Source organism: Coturnix japonica, chromosome 2, assembly GCF_001577835.2.
Source record: "Coturnix japonica isolate 7356 chromosome 2, Coturnix japonica 2.1, whole genome shotgun sequence".
Taxonomy (NCBI): domain Eukaryota; kingdom Metazoa; phylum Chordata; class Aves; order Galliformes; family Phasianidae; genus Coturnix; species Coturnix japonica.
The window spans coordinates 119,433,029-119,450,465 of NC_029517.1; the positions used below are offsets into that span (position 1 = coordinate 119,433,029).

At 39.8% G+C, this 17,437-nt stretch overlaps 1 protein-coding gene across 2 annotated transcripts; it reads left to right on the forward strand.

Moving 5' to 3' along the window:
• Positions 1–276: 276 nt before the first annotated feature.
• On the forward strand, positions 277–9,586 carry TRHR (thyrotropin releasing hormone receptor). 2 transcript variants are annotated; one of them, XM_032442880.1, is made up of 4 exons: positions 277–873; positions 973–1,826; positions 8,379–8,765; positions 9,407–9,586. In XM_032442880.1, exons 2-4 carry the CDS (start codon positions 1,035–1,037, stop codon positions 9,413–9,415), a joined length of 1,188 nt encoding a protein of 395 aa, XP_032298771.1. In that variant the 5' UTR covers positions 277–873; positions 973–1,034; the 3' UTR covers positions 9,416–9,586. The 2 variants fall into 2 exon arrangements, with proteins under 2 accessions (XP_032298771.1, XP_015711479.1); XM_015855993.2 differs by having other exon boundaries at positions 8,379–9,586.
• The last annotated feature ends 7,851 nt before the right edge of the window (positions 9,587–17,437 follow it).

Genomic DNA, 17,437 nt, shown 5'->3' on the forward strand with positions numbered 1-17,437 from the left:
AAAGGCAAAGGGAAAGGAATAGGAAAGGAAAGCGAAAGGAAAGTGAAAGGAGAAGGAAGGAAAGGAAAGGGAAGGAAAGGGAAAGGGAAGAAAGGAGAGGAGGGGGGTGGCAGGGAAGGAAAGAGGAAAGGAAAGGAAGAAAGGAAAGGAAAGGAAAGGAAAGGAAAGGAAAGGAGGAAAGGAAAGGAAAGAAAAGAAAAGAAAAGAAAAGAAAAGAAAAGAAAAGAAAAGAAAAGAAAAGAAAAGAAAAGAAAAGAAAAGAAAAGAAAAGAAAGATAAAAGAAACCAGTTTTTCTTGTTGCTTACAAAAACTGAGGTATATTTTTTGACAGCTCTGAAGGGATACTTAACAGTTCCCTGCAAAGCAGAGGAAAGTGCAAATCACCGGCTCTTCCGCAAGGACACGGGGGAAACCAGAGTTTTAGAAATCAGTTTATTTTTGTTGCCAGTCAGTCATCCCTTTGATTCCAGGGTGGATCGATGTGATCGATTCGTGAGCCATCTGAGAGCGGAGGAAAAGCAGCGGGATGCAGCAAACCTGTGGAGCTTTACAAATCGCTCTCCCTTTACTCCCCGCTGCTGTCTCCACCCTCGGCAACGTTGTGGCTCCTCCTGGAAAGCGGAGATGCTGAAGGCAGCCATGGCTGTATCCACTCAGTCCCGTGCAGGGCTCCAGCCAGCTGGCAGTGCAGCGGGGCTGCCTGCTCTCCCTGCCTCCTCCTCCTCTACAGAGTGGAAATCTCCACGTGCTGTGTTCTGACGAGCACCTCAAACCAGCTATGAGAAAAGTTTTTTAGCCTGTGTGCATGAACTGGCATCTTGGAAGGACTAGCCTATCTGGTAATTGAATTTGCAAAGTCCAGGTGCTTTCAGGTGAGTGGATAACAGGCCAGGAATGGGACTGTGACTATATGGAGCACACACTCTGGGGCTGTGGCTCATCCATGTTCTACTCCACTCTTCCTTCTGCAGGGACCATGGAGAACATGTGCTGAGACCAAGCATCAGGCAGGAGCAGCAGCGGGCTGGTGAAGATGGAGAATGGCACAGGTGATGAGCAGAACCACACTGGGCTGCTGTCAAGTCAAGAGATCATTACAGCTGAATACCAAGTGGTTACCATCCTCTTGGTCCTCCTCATCTGTGGACTGGGCATCGTGGGCAACATCATGGTGGTCTTGGTTGTCCTCAGAACCAAACACATGAGAACTCCCACGAACTGCTACCTGGTGAGTCTGGCTGTGGCAGATCTCATGGTGCTTGTGGCTGCAGGACTACCCAATATCACAGAAAGTCTGTACAAATCCTGGGTGTACGGCTACGTGGGTTGCCTCTGCATCACTTATCTCCAGTACCTAGGGATCAATGCTTCTTCTTTTTCCATCACTGCTTTCACCGTTGAGAGATATATAGCTATCTGCCACCCAATCAAGGCTCAATTCCTATGCACATTTTCAAGAGCTAAAAAGATCATTATTTTTGTCTGGTCTTTCACCTCCATATACTGTATGCTCTGGTTTTTCCTGCTAGATCTCAATACAGCAGTCTACAAAGACACTACTGTTGTGTCTTGTGGCTACAAGGTGTCCAGGAGCTATTACTCTCCTATCTACATGATGGACTTTGGAATATTTTATGTTCTGCCAATGGTATTGGCAACTGTCCTCTATGGCCTGATTGCTAGAATACTGTTCCTGAATCCCATGCCTTCAGACCCAAAAGAAAACTCTCAGACATGGAGGAATGACACGGCTCACCAAAACAAGACTGTGAATTCCAAGACGACTAACAAGAGTTTCAATAGCACTATTGCTTCTAGAAGGCAGGTAGGAACAGCAATTTGCAATGGCTTTTTGGAATCTAAAAACTTGTTTCAGAGATTACTGGTTTAAATGCATTGAAGGGGGTAAAATATATCGTCTCTTTTGGTATGTTTCCAAGCGGAAATTCTCAGGTATATATATACATATATATAAGTATGTATTCTTTCTTGCCTATTTCTGATCTCTTACTTCTAGGACTAGAAAATAAATAGTGTTCTTTCTACTGTAACAAAAAGTAGTTAGGAAGTGACGTTAAAGAATAAAACACTTTAAATGATGGTTTCTTTACACTGCAGCATGTTAGTAATCCAATCAAATGCACACAGTGACTCTTCAGTTACTTTTGAGATCTGAATAAATGCCTGGCAGTTTAGGAGACTTGTGGTTTAGTCCCTGCTAAGACACTGTGTGACTCTGCAAATGTGGTCAAATTCTTATTTTTCCTTATTGTCTTGGATGCCCCGGGTACAGTCTACATAAGCACATCTGTGTATAAAAATGTTTGGTAAGTGTGAAGAGTCTGTGCTATTCTCTCTCAGAAAATATTTCCTTTAGTACCGGTAGCTCAAAAGTGAGGCATAGATCTGACCAGCTTCTTTATATTCTGTTATGTATGCATGCTTATATAGCTAGAATTTCATTGGTGGAATGATTTATGGCTATTTGCAATGAATCTCACTACTTCCCACTCACACAGCAGTCAGCACAGTTAGTCCAGTCCTAACAAATTCTGGCGCATCGCTTGGCAGATTGGCTCTCGAGATCAGACCCCAGCTGCATGCAGCAGTTTGGTGTGAGCATGGAGGATTGTGACTCCATGCTGAATGCCTGGTCCATGCCTGTCAGCACCTTCTGCTGGGATCTGGAGCAGAAGCTGCTCTGCCAGGTGGGATGATTCTGCCTCTCTACTCTGCGCAGTACTGCAGGAAGCAAGGCTGAGCTGTACACCCTTTCAAACAAGCTGAGTGCACCCTCAGTTTCTAAGCTGAAATTTATGTTGTTTTCATGCTATGAAGATTGCAACTGTTTAATGAGAGGGATGGTTCTCCCTTAGTACGGACATAGATCTGAAAAGTTAACTGAGCTGCCTGCTAGAGCACCAAGAGCTTACAGAGCATGAGAGCTGTGCCTTGGAATGCACAGCTGAAACATGTCTGCAAGGTTATGCAGTTATATCTCCAATCATAGTTAATAGTTTATTATACTTTGTCCATGAATTAGTAGAAGATAATTAACTTTCAGGTTCTCAGTCTCACTTCAGCATGCATGCTTGGTGACTTGTGCTAAGCATCACTTGAAAAACAGACATCTTTTGAACTGAGTATTGCAATGAATTGATGCTGTTAAATTATAATGACAACATAAAATTGGGATTACAGTGCAATGTTTCAAATCTTATAAAGTCAGCAGAGGTTTTTTAAAATCCCAAGCAACCTGTTGGATGAGACTAGCTGTGCATTTTCTCTGTAGTGCAGTGCAGGAAGCAAAGCAAGGACAGTGTGGGTTTTTTAGTTAACATTTGCACAAATGTATTTTGTGCTTTAAAATGGCAAAATGCAAGTTCGGGTTCAGATAATCTAAAATCTCAAAGTCTAAAATCTTCGTGTGATGCCCAGCATATTATCTTTAAATAATATGACTGACTGTGAGGTGTACAGTTCTATTCCTGCGGCAGCTCTTATATTTTGTCCAGGTGCATTCTGACAAATGAAATCAGCCAATGTTCCTGTGATGGGTTGGCTCTAAGATGATGTGATGGGTTGCACATCCTTACATCCGACACCCCTATGTTCTGCCCTCGTGAAGCCCCACCTGCAATGCTGCAGCCCGGTCTGAGGCCCCCAGCACAAGAAAGATATGGAGCTGTTGCAGTGAGCCACCAAGATGCTTAGAGGGCTGGAGCACATCTCCTACAAAGACATAGCTAGATGGAAGATCATATGGAGTTAAAAATATGAATTCTATGTGAAATATTTTGAAGGTTTACAGAGGGTTTCAATCATAATCAAACAGTGATAAACTGTTCTCTGCAACAGAAGATTTGGAGAAAATGAAAAGGTGACTAACAGTAAAGTGAGAACTGTTTGACCATCTTTTTGATAAACTTTATAGGATATATATATGGGGTTATTTTGCTGAGAAATTTACAAAATCTGATCCAGAGAAAACAGGATGGAATAGTTTTTCTGTACAAGTTAAACAGGAGGGGCAACGACAAAGCAAATTTTTGCAGCACTCTTCAGTTAAACTGAGTTCAAAGTATCTGAAACTTCAAAGCTTAACCTAATCAGTATTATTAGAATATGATATCTTGACAAAACGTATCTCTCAAGGCAAGACAGTTCAAAGTAACATTTACTTTACTGAGGCTGAAGAAAGAACTTCAGTGCAAATTGAATGTAAATTCAATGCTAAGATACATTTAAAGACCATATGATCATTTGGATGGATGATCAAAAGTCCAAAGAAGTGAACTGAAACTGATTTCTACTCACTCACCAGAAAATATAGACTATGAATTTGTGTTTTCCAATTAAACAATTTGAACATCTAAGGAAGCCTGGTCCTTCTGAAGAACTTGTAAACTGTATTTATTGCCATACAACTGCATTTGAGCACAAAAAAAGATGGCAGGTGTATATTTCAGGTGATTTTATAAGTGAGCGGCAGAATAACATCCTAATTCTTTTCATTGGTAAGTGATTTGTCATTAATCTCAACACAGCCAATATTTTAGTGGCATTATTCTTTAAGATGTTTCATGGTCTCTAACAGTAAGCCACAGCTGATAGATATAGGCACTTTGCAAGAGCCCAGAGAGAAATAATGTGTTTGAGATTTCAGTACAACAGACAACAAATCTGTATAAGAATGAAGCATTCCTACCACTGCTTCCTGCTAGGTATGTATTTAATAACGGATTTCTGCAGGCTTCTTCTAGCCTTTGAGAAATCCACTATATGTGTGATTTTATTCAGTCTTTTTCACTTACTGCATTATTCAGGTGTTTTTAATTAGCCAGTTAATTCTTATCATAAGCAGCCAATCAAGATGTAGGTCAAAACTCTCTCCTTTTAGTCACATGATACATTTAATATCATTTCAACATTTCCTTATCTGTGTGTTCTTCTCCATAAATGTATTCAGAGAAGCACCATTTTTGATGATGCTGTGAGAGGCTAAAGACCTTTGGCTTGTTACCCCATCTTACAACTAGTGTATTGTAGTTTCTTGATTGCAGTTATAGAGGCAACTGCAATAATTAAATATTTGATTTTTCAGGCTTTAGTCTATGAAACTGTATCTTTGTTATTCCGAAACAACCTGTCCACTTCTGGATATACATCAAAATATCAACAAGATGGAAGTTTACCTGTAAACTGAGCATAGAACTGCTCAGGTTGGAAAAGACCTTCAAGATCGTCAAGTCCAACCACAGCCTAGCCGTACTACTCTCACTCTAACAAACTTCTGCTAAATCATATCCCTGAGCACCACATCCAAATGGTTTTTAAACACTTCCAGGGATGGTGACTCAACCACCTACTTGGGGAGCCTATTCCAGTGCTAAACAACCCTTTCTGTAAAAAAGTTTTGCCTGATATCCAAACTAAGCCTCCTCTGGTGCATGCAGCCAGAAGCATGTTCAGTCTCAAGCACTTTACTAACATTCAAAGTACGCTTGAAATTTGGATTACAATGGATTTTCTCAAACACTTCTAATAATGTTTTCAGTTTCTTTAACTGAGAATAATTATTACTCTGAGCACAGAAGAGGTCTGTACATACCCACAAGAAAAGAGCAATCAGCGCACTTGCCTTCAACTGAGTAATTAATAAACATACCAGTGCCCTCTAGATTGTTCCTATGGTCATGCTTCCATTTTCAGAGAACATGCATGGTTAGATGGAATAGGTACTAAACAGAAGGTCCTTGAAAAGTTTGTCCCCTTTACAACTATGTCCCTCTTCACTGATACAAAATAATTAGTCCCTCCAAAAATAACCACAGAATCATAGAATCATTGAATGGCTTAGGTTGGAAGGGACCTTAAAAATCATCAGGTTCCAAACCTGCTGTGGACAGGGTTGACAATAATAATGTTTACTTATGTTTCATATGAAGTGATTTCAAAATGGTTGTGACAGATATGTAAAATGGGTCAGACTTTCCTCTATTTCTGCATCCATCCCAGTGGAGATTTTTGACGTGGAGAAGAAAGCAGTGTGTAGATACTGGGTTCATCTGTAACGGCAAAACTGGGGGAAAAAGTAAAGCCCACAATGGCAGAAGCTCGAGTTCAGAAGCCCTGAGAGTGCAGAGGAGTGACAAGACCTCCTGTCACAATGGGGACAAACAAATTAGTCCAAAGCAGAGGAGCTGCTGACATCTGCACAGCAGTTATAGTCTGACATGAATGGACAAGAAAACTGCCTCCAGGAAGGACATGCTGCAGCCACTTTAGAATTGTGGCAAATTCTTTTTGGCTTGCATCAACTGAAGCAACAAGAGGCTCCTGCTTCTTGCATTTACTGTAGAATTCAGACAGAGTATGGGTTAGGGTGGTCCAGAATGGGAACTGGCTCCCCAGGACAGAGGGATTTCAAGAAGTGTTTGGGCAGCACTCTCAGATGTAGAGTTTGAATTGTGAGTGGTCCTGTGTTGATCCAGGAGTTGGATTGGATGACCCTTGTGGGTCTCTTCCAATTTGGAATATTCTGTGATTCACTCAGATCTACAAACTGAATGGATCTGATCTCAGTGTACTTTCTGCTGTCTCCATTTTATCTGGTGCTATGAGCCAGTCTTAATATTTTGTATAATCACAGTTTCAGTAAGATGAACATGACAATACTATAAGCTAGTGATGTTAGATAGAACAAAAAATGCACATTAAAGGCATGAGTACACATAAATTTAGCTAATAGTTTGTACAGTACATATGTGTATGTCTTTGTGGCATATAGGACTTGACTTGAGGGGTAATAGCCATTTTTTTCATTGTTGTGCCATATCAATTATGTGACTTAAAATTTCATGACTTAATATATTTCTGTTTTCTAACAGAAATCACAATGAATTTACTTCTAATGCAACCTTGGATTCAAAGTGACAGCCACATTATTGAAAGTGATTTTCTCAGCAATTGTTCCTTAAAGACATAATCAGAAGGAACTTAAATTGCCACTGATCAGTAGCTATGATTACAAATTTGCCTCCTGAGCTTCTGGTAGCAAAGTACTCCAATGTCTATGTGGATTATTACCTACTCTCCCTCTGAATGCCTAGCAATTGTAGCACATCTGTTAGTTAGTTCCATGGTTATTCTAAGCTCTACAAAGGCATACTGTCTTCCTTTAGATGTGGATTATTTTCCCTATAAATGATGATTCTCAGTTGAATGGACTTCCCCAGTTTGGAACTGCACGCTAGGGCCAAACTGGAGGGATGAAAGGAGAGGTAAGGAATCCCCAGTCTTTGTGAGCCAGAGCAGGACACCACTGGATCACAGAGCAAGAATAGCTCACCACATTCTGTGCCACTGCTTTCCAGTTCTTGCACACACAGTTAAGGAAACCATCCCCCCATGTGTATGAGGTTATCCCACTGAATTATCTCCATGTATTTTCCATGTAGTCACATTTCACTGTACTTTCTACCTTGTTTTAACACTTCAAACTTTCTTTAGTGAAGAGACTAGAGTTTAAAATACACCATATATATTACAATATATTATATTAGGACTTCAATTGCTATATGTATATATAGTATATAATTACAATGAAAGTAAATTACAATTTAAGAGAAAAGTCCTCTTACATGTTTGGGGTTTTTATAACTTTTCAGTTATTTCTGGTTCATTCAGACATCCTGGGTATTCTCAAGGGCTGTTTTTTGTTTTACACAATAGATAAAAGCTCTTCTAATAATCAAGTTATTATCATTTTGATAAACTCTTATATTCTTATTTGTGTAAATGATAACTGACATATCAAATAATGAATACCTAATTAAATATTATAATGTTAGACTAGAAATAAATCTAGTACCTTTAAAAAATTTGAGCCTGGGCAACTTTTTCTAGTGGTGATGCACTGGAACAGGTTGCACAGAGAGGTTGTGGCTGTCCCATCCCTGAAGGAATTCAAGGCCGGGCTGGATGTGGCTCTGGGCAGCCTGGTCTGGTGGTTGGTGACCCTGCCCATGGCAGTGGGGTTAAAACTAGGTGATCTTTGAGGCTCTTTTCAGCCCAGGACATTCTATGAAAAAAAAAACTTTTGACTTTTGAAACCCCACGAGGTACTTCTTAAAGTAGATCATGTAGACAGGCTTCAGAATCTACAGTCATTTAACAAAAACTGGAAGGAATCTGAAACTGAGTGCTGTTTTTGTTTGTTTTTCTTACTCCAGATGAACTTTCTGAATCAAACATAAATCTGAAATTCACAGCTGAAAAACCTGTCAGTAGTTTTTCTTTGGCCCTAGAGATTTAGGTAGTGTTCCTTCCAAGCTGTATTAACCTGCCCACCTTGTGTCTGTCTGTGTTCCCCCAGGTTACCAAGATGCTGGCTGTGGTGGTAGTCCTCTTTGCATTTCTGTGGATGCCCTATCGAACACTGGTGGTTGTCAATTCCTTTCTCTCCAGTCCCTTCCAAGAAAACTGGTTCCTGCTATTTTGCAGAATCTGTATTTATTTAAATAGTGCCATCAATCCTGTAATTTACAATCTCATGTCCCAGAAATTCAGAGCAGCCTTCAGGAAACTCTGCAACTGCCATCTGAAACGGGACAAGAAACCTGCCAATTACAGTGTGGCCCTAAATTATAATGTCATCAAAGAGTCTGACCACTTCAGCAGTGAATTAGAAGATATTACTGTCACCAATACCTTTCTGTCCTCTGCTAAAACATCCATTGGTGACACATGTTTGTCATCTGAGGTAACAGTTAATGCCTTTTAGTATTTGGTGTGTATTCCTTACAAAACAGCATGCTGATGTGCGCTGGGTGTTGCTGGGATAGCTTTCAGGTGAGGCAGCACAGTGAGGGGAAGGGTAAGGCTGGTGGCGATGACTGGCATGCCACCAAACAGGACAATGTCATTAGTTTATCTGCCTGGGTCTAGAAACCGGTGGTCTGAAAGCTCCTTATGCTGGGCATGCTGTGATCAGAAGAACATGAAGCATGCTGAATGGTGAGGAAAAATACACAGGTTAAGCCTTACTCCCTGACAAGCAGAGGGCAGTGGTGCAGTGGGGCATTTTCTTGTGTGTCACCTTTTGGATCCAGCTCGGGGTTAACTAACCTGGTGACACCATGCAGCCGGCACAAAAAGAAGACATAGATGTCCCTCACAGCAGTGCTGCAGTCCTGCAAAGGCATGCCCATTTCCCAGCTAGACGCACCATCTCCATATGCAGCACATCTCTCTAACCCAGCTCTCTTCATATGATGGTGCATGTTGCTGTTTCCAAGATGCTTTTTTTTATGCAGTAGTGCTTAGCTGTTCATAAGTCCATGTACATAATGTCTTTCAAAATAGATAATTCACTGGGCGACTTAGGTTTTAATTTGTTTGCAGATGCAATGAAGATGAAAGACATACTTGTTCTGAGTATACAGTCATACAGATCCTTCAGATGATCTCTTTGCACCGAAGTATAACTACAAAGGCATTTCTGTTCACCAACTAGCAGGATTTACCACATATCTCTACATACTTGTCAGCAACATGCAAGAAAACACAGTTTCTTGGGGAGTCGAAAAAATACACTGCTGGATCCAGTTGAATGAATCACTAAGCAAAATTTTAGGAGGTGAACAGACTTCAGTGGAATATGCAAGTACTTCAACTTGTATTGTCATCTCCAAAACAGCAAGGCTGCTCTGCAGGCAAAGAGACAGACAGTGAAACTGAGACAACTGCTCTCCTACATGCTGCTATGTGTGCAGGAAGGACTCACGCCACATGTCTGAGAACAGCCATAACCACTACTTATGACATTAATTGCCCTCCATCGACTCCATCCTCCCTCAGAAATGCAGATCTAATGATAGGCATCATAGCACGCTTCAAAAAGTGCTAGCAGATATCTGATGGCAAAGAGTATGACATCCTTATTTTCTTTTACCTTGAACAGCATGAAACAGGAGGGCTTTTCAGTTCACAGTAGGGAATAAACAAATTAAAAAATCAGTAGGAAGCTTTCAGAATTCTTCTTTCTTCAGCAAACTAGTTTAGGGGTGGACCACTTGAAGTAAATATTGCCTGAACTTAATATATATTGAAGAGTATTCGACAGACTTTTCTAGTTAACTTTGGCCTAGCTCATTAGTTGTCTCTCAGGCTGTTACTAGGGGTTGACAGCTTTGATAAAGATAAGGTCTAAGGAAAAGAGTAAAAAACATTAAAAATGTCTTTTTTTTTTTTTTTTTTTTTTTTTTTTCAGACAGTATCCAAGGGAAAACATGACAAAAATATTGCTACTTTTTCTCAGTATTCCAAGTTCTTTGTAATGTTTCCTTTACACTGTCGCCTTTTGCACTGTTTTTTATAATCCAGAGCCATAAACAGAAGCAGATGTTGTAGGCAATGAGTTCTGATGATACTGTGCTCACCTGCTGGGCTCTGTCTGCAGTTGATCCAGCTGCAGAGGATGCAGATCTCCAGGGCTTATCCCAGTTCCCTGTGAGAAGCCACCATCGCTTCCCAATTGCCAGCTTAGCTACGTGCATACTCTCATTGGTCCAGACCTGTTTGTCTTTGTGCTAGAATTATGAGAGCAGAAACACAAGATGATGCCTGTGTATTATTGTTTGTTATGAATTTGCACAGCTATTGTGCACAACATTTAAGAAGCTATGAAGAAAAACATTATTCTACTCAAAATCTATCCAATGTGGGCTAAAAGGAGTAGCCTCAGTAGCATTAGTGGAGGGATACAAGGGAGGCAAGTCAGCCAAGCAGTTGTGTAATAACAGGAACTCAAACTTACACATTTGTTGTGACCACTGTTAGAGTAGATCAGATTGAACTGGAACTCTTACAGGTTGTCAATACCAGAGTTAAATTCCACCCTTCATTTGCCTTCTTGCTCCAAAAGTATTTCTGCTTTCTCAGCCTCTGTGTACACACTTATTTTAAAGTCCATATTCTGTGTAAGATTTAAACAAAAGTCTAGAATTCACGTATGTAATTTTGTAGGCACCTTCACTTGCAGTAGCAAACAAGTGAATGATTTCAAGCTGATATTTACCTGTACAAAAATAAATAACTATGCATACAAAATTGTGTGCATAAAGACAAATTACAGATGTAAGTTCTGGTCCGGTTTTAATTCAGTTTATTGTGACCTTACAGATGTTATTCTAAAATACATTCTGATTTTACATTTACCCCTACAGCTCATGCTATGAAACTTTGGTAGAGATCATGTTAGTGTGACTTTAGATCTAGTGCTGTGTTTGTTCTTCTGTATATAACAGCAACCGGACGTTTTTCTTGTATATACGCTGTAGATTAGATACGTGAGACTGTATTTAAAAACTGGTGTGCTTTTGTTTATTAATAATATTATAGCAAACTTTTTTGATAGATGTGTGACTAGATGACAACTACTGACTAAAGTAACATAGTTATCTATGTTCTTCTGTAACATTTAGCTTGGAAGAAATGTCTGAACTAGAGCAATATCAAAATTCATGTATGTATCCTCATTTCATGGCTTTGACGTAAGAGATGGGGTTCTCACTGCACTGTGATTTGGAACTTCACTCAATAACTGACAGAAGAAACACTTCTCGAGCATTTTATTTTGGAGCTACTGTGAAATAGTGAAATGTTGCCAGCTTCAGTACTGGTAACTTGTATAGTTGTGAGAGGTTTGATGTATTCAAAACACGGTAGTTGAAATTAGCTCTCAGCCTCCTGGAGGAAAGAGTTAAGGATATCTATTAAAGCAGCTCCAGTGATATTGTGGAGGGGTTTATGATACTGCTGTGGAAATGAATGGCACAAATCAAATGATAAAGTTCTCACTAACTTCACTTCACAGAAGTATTGCCCAGTACAACTGAGAGTCTGATGCTCCTTCAGAAGCTGCTACTGAGCTCCTGTATTACACGGCTCCTGTATTACTCAGCTCTTACAAGTAGGAAAACCTTCCTTGATTGTTTTTAAAAAGCCATTGTAAAAAAACAAACAAACAAACAAAAACCAGATTTGAGTGTTGTCACCATGGAAAAAGAAAAAGAAGTGCATTATTTCAAGAGTGTGCAAAGCCAAATTGTTCTTTCAACAGCGCTGTGTATACTTATTCATCTTTCAATTACTGTATGAACCTGGTTGTGTAAAATTGTTCTGTTACAAACTGCAGTGACATTTCAAAATGATCATACAGTATTTAGTTTTCACTTTTTGAGATGGAGATTTATTTGATGTCTTGTTGTTTTCAGTACAAGGCTGTTTTCTCGTGATACTTTCATTGTTACTCAGCTGCAGTGGCACAATAAGTGGTCGTGAGCAGGTTCAGCCTTTGTGACTCAGACACCAGAATCCCTTCAGTGCTGTACTGAATTGTGAAAGCTTGTATTCACACAAACTATGAAAGATCAGTTGGTCCTCAAGGATTTTCTTTTTTACCTACCCAAAGTAATTCTGTTCTCATTCTGTTACTGTGTGTGGCTTCTACAATTATTACTAATATAATCGTGAAATTGTTCTGAGAAGTGTACTGCTGATAAATATAGTCCTCCAAAACAGGAAGAACAATTTTTGTTCAAAATAAGCATTTTGTAATTATTTGATGCATGCAGCTGTGGAGATTAATTTGTAGTGGATTTTTTTTTTTTTTTTTTTTTTGTTATTGCAATAAAATACCAAGCAAGATTATTATATTGCAGCTTCGATTTTTAACAAACACATGAGAACATACTTCGGTTCACTTTTGCCCTGGTTCTACTGGTGTTCCATATCATGACATCACGCAGCCAGCTGTTAGTACTGGAGCACAGTGCTGGGGAGCTACACTTCCTGGGTCCCCGCTCCTGGAAGTCTCCGCTACACTTACATTGGTTATGGCTCTCTGAGAAGAAGATAAGCTGAGAAGCGACAGACTGCAATTCCCAGAAGTCTCCAGTACTCCCCACGTGACTCCCAACTACAGGTGTTTGGGGAGAACTCATCCATTTCTGGGCAACGCAGCAAGCAGCACAGTAAGAAATGCACTGCTATGTCCCCACCAAAGAATAAGAAGGAAACCCAGTGTTTCCTTGGTATTATGGGTTTCTGGAGAATGCATATCCCAGATTATAAAACCTCTCCACCAGGTAATGCAAAAGGATGGTTCTTTGTGAGGCCCTGAGCAACAACAAGCCTTTGAACAAATTAAACAGGAGATAGTTCATGCAGTAGCCCTAAAAAGAGATATTAGAAGCATACGAAGGGGGTCGGGCTTCTTCAGAAGTTTCAGATTGGTACTGAAATGCAGCTTCTTTTAGCACTTTGACTACCAGTGCTAAGTTGTTTAGAGGCAAGGTTCTCTGTACACACCATGCTACTGATGCTATATGGAGCAAGTGGATTGCACTGACTATGTGATGGGCTCAAATGGAAAACCCTAGTGTTTTATAACATCTGGGTAAATCCCCCAAAGGATAATCAGAAATATCTTAAAAGGGTGATGACAGATGGACTTCTTCAAGAAGTGGATGTGCATACAGAAACTACCTGCCAGCCACCTGTCTTTATTGTTCAGAAGACAAGTGGCTTCACCCCAGCTAGTGTTTAAGCCCCCATCCAGCCTGTCACTCACTCTACCCCTCAGCCTCAGGGGGACTGAGGACAGTATTGGAAGAGCAAAATTGAGAAAATTTGTGGGTTGAGGTAAAGATAGCTAAATAGCTGAAGGAAGAGGAAGGTGGATATTTGGAATTAAGATACAGGCAGAGCTACAGGCTATGAAACTGTGAGGTAACTTGGCCAGTTGACAGCACAGAGTGATGAACACGTTTAGATTGAGAGTCCCACAATGAATCCCAGGAGCAAGTACTCAGCAGTGTGAGGCAGAGCTGCAAGCATCAGCTGCAGAAAGGCTCCCAGAAGCCTCCATCAGAGACAGGCAGCCCTGTGTCTGACCGCTGTAACACACTGAATTCCCCTCCTGAAATAAATGCACTTTCACTCACTATTTGTTTCCAAAAGTGTTATTATAATATATCACAAAATGCTGACCTGCAAAGATTTAACCTGTCTGATGAAGCTTTTCCCTTTCTATCATAAAGAGATGCACTAAACTCTGTCACACGTTACCCTTGGGCTTACTCTGAAATTTAGAGCTTGAATTTAAACCAGAAAAAGTATTAAACAAAGCTGCTTCTGTGTTGGCAGTTCTGTATCCTGAGTGCATTGTATTCCTTCAGATGGTGAGATATTTCTACTGTGTACACATCTCTAATCCAGAATTGTAGAGGACAAAGGCTTGAAAGACCAAAGTGTGGGGAAAGATAGAATGTAAGGAATAACAAAAATAATAGCAACCTCACACAATGAATTTCTATGAAGTAAGTGGTACATAAATGCTCCTGGTCATTGCTAACCACTATTTATATTTAATAAATAGGAATATATCTAGAATATATCTACATAGGAAATAATAATGAAAATAAGATTACAATAGGAGATTCTTACTTAAATACTTCGCTCGTTTTATAGTTTCAAGTGAAAAAAAAGCAAACAAACACAAAATAAAAACAAAACAAACAAAATCAAAACAAAACAATTCCAGGAAGCAAGCAGTGTCTCAAATAAATGTCCTCTATTCAACAAGGATGATTTGTGAGGCATGATAGTTGCTGTCTCTGATGGGTATACCTTGAGTTTATATCAATTTTAGAACACAACACACAGTTCCCCTGACAGCTCTACAGAAGAAATTGGTCCTGTGACAATGAAATGCAACTATCCTGTTCACAAAGAGATTTTTCAAATTCTGTACAATAACTATATGAAAGCAAATAGATAATACCAGGAGACAGCTCACAGAGCCTGGAGAAAATACAGTGAGCAATTTGGGATAATAAAGCCCTGTTCTATTCCAGAAATATATATTCTGGCCAAAAAACTGGATCTCCATCAGTATTTTAGGAATCTATCACTATGAGGTTGTGCCAGGAGCAACCAGACTACATGAATGTACTACATACACAGCGGGAAATAAAACATTGCATGGAAAAAAGTTCAGATGGGAAATAAATTATTTTAATTCCTTCTATGGTAGTACCCAAAAGCTAATTCTTCAAAGTGATATACGTAAGTAACCCACAGGAACAGGCTAGGTATGTAAGAGAGCTACCATCAAGGGTACAGCTAAATGCAAATTTATAATGTATATCTCATCAGACCAACCACTAAAGCCTTTGTGTATTAACAGTGGTTTTAATCCTCATACATTGACATCCGTAGCAGCAACTAATGAGTGACCTCTGAGCTCTGCAGTATGGATTCAACCACCAAATATCCAAGTGAAAGTTTTTCCTTTAGTCTGTTGTCAGAAGAATTTTATTGTTTTTGCAAAAGAGTGCTTTAAAATGCATCTTTTCCCACGTGCTCTAGGCCATTTTCCTAGCTGTGCTGTTTAAGCTGCAAATTCAGTTTGATGGCTTGGATTTGGGAAGGAGTTAGAGTTTGGTTTCTAAATTCATTTTGCCTTCCTTAGTACACTAAGATAAAATAATGAGGCACTTAGAGCATGTAAAAACTAGCAGGCCCCCACCAGCCAAATGTCACTTCTCTCCAGATAATTGCTCTTGTGAAATTACTTTAAGAAACTGTCCAAGGCTTGCTTTTGGCAAGAAGACATTTCTGGCAAATCTTATGCCTCATTTTCATGAGAGATATCACCTTCCAAGTTTCAGCATCAGTAAGGACATTTTCAAGGCATTATCCCACGCCATGCGCTCTCTAGCACCACAGCTGCAGGAATCAGTTAGTCTTTATGGGAACCTTCATACAAATACCATCTCTGAGCTTTTATTTCCAGTAGCACCACTCATTTTTCTGCTGTTTTTTGCTCGTGTTGTCACAGCCTCTGAACATCTCTTGGTCTCTATTGCATTATCACTTCTCCACAATGATAGGAAACTGAAACAAGAGAGGCTGAAACAATGTCTGTGATGAGGATACACAATGCAATTTTTAACCAACACATAAGGCAGGTAAGCAGTTTGCTGCATCATCCCTCAACCACAATTTGGGTGGTGGTCAGGCTGTTCATGTCCCATGGCACCCCTCAAGGTATCACCACAGGTTCCCAAGGGCTGGAGGAAGAAGTGGGAGCTCTGTCTGAGCAAAAATACTGAAGATACCCAGTTTGTACATTCATTTTCAGGAAAATTTTCAGTACTCGAAGAGTATGACAACACACAACCATACATATGATACATGTTAGAGCTATTCCATTATGCTGTCCTTCCACTGGATATAAATTGAAGGAAAATATGAATAAAGTTGTACACAATTTTAGAAGCCTTTGCTTTTTAAAAAAGCTACCAAAAAAAAAAAAATAAAGTTCTGTTTGAGATCTTTAATATATGCCATGGTTTTATGATTTTTGGTTACTGGTATTCCACATCATAACATCATGAAGTGCAATGGGAGTTAAAGTGTTAATGCTCCAATTATGGGTACCTGTCCAGAAGAGAAGAACTGCATTGCCCAGGGGGCTTTTGGTCAGAGAGAAGATATAACTCCTGGCAAAGTCACCTGATGTCCCTTTTCTTCTTCAGCTCTCCTATCTGTTGCTCATCCTGACTGCAAGCATAGCCTCAGCACTACTATAAGGTCTATAGCTTCCAGATACTCTCTCGTTATATAGGATATATTAGATTCATTTCTAATTGTATTGTATTATAGTGTGTTATTTTGCATTCCAATATCATATTTAGTAAATTAGTTTGTTTCTCCTCAGATCGTTGCCACTGTTTTTAAATTATTTTGGGGCCCCCTGTTTCCCTTTTCCAGAGGCACAGAGTTTGCGAAATCCCTCCAGCCCATTTGTCACGGAACTGGGCTGAACCAGCCCATAAACCATTGACAATAAAGTATGTGGAAATGAAAATGAAGGAAATCCTTCTTACTCCATAAAATAAGGAACTCCCAGAACAGCCTTCAAACAGGAGAAACCTGAGTGAAAAGTCAAAGAAAAATTTCCTTTTAAGACTTGGGCTAGTGACCCAAGCTTCCTTGTAAGATGATTGCCCGTGAGTATACAAAGCTAAATGGTCAGCTTCTTTTTCCTGTGTCTTTTTCATTGTCGTTGATAAATGATAAGTCCTTTGTAATGACAAAGACCGGACACCAGACTTCTCTAAATTTGTAATGATTGCAAAATGTATGGCTATTATATGGACTATGTTCATATGAGGTATGAGTACTTACAACTCCTCTGGAAAATGCTCAATGCACAGCCATCTCTGCTGCTTATTCTCCACAGGTAGCAGGCCTGAAAGAAGAACCAAGTGTTCAGGAGAACAGGAAGAATTTTCTCTCCAGTTAATTAATAAAGCATTGTAAATAGGTCAAAGTGGTGTGTTGCCCTTCTCTGGAAATGTTCTA

What these genes read in the sequence shown, in the direction of transcription:
- TRHR (XM_015855993.2), top strand. Translation starts at nt 1,035, where the DNA reads ATGGAGAATGGCACAGGTGATGAGCAGAACCACACTGGGCTGCTGTCA. An exon ending in CTATTGCTTCTAGAAGGCAG is followed by an intron (nt 1,827 to 8,378) that starts GTAGGAACAGCA and finishes GTGTTCCCCCAG; the next exon opens with GTTACCAAGATGCTGGCTGT.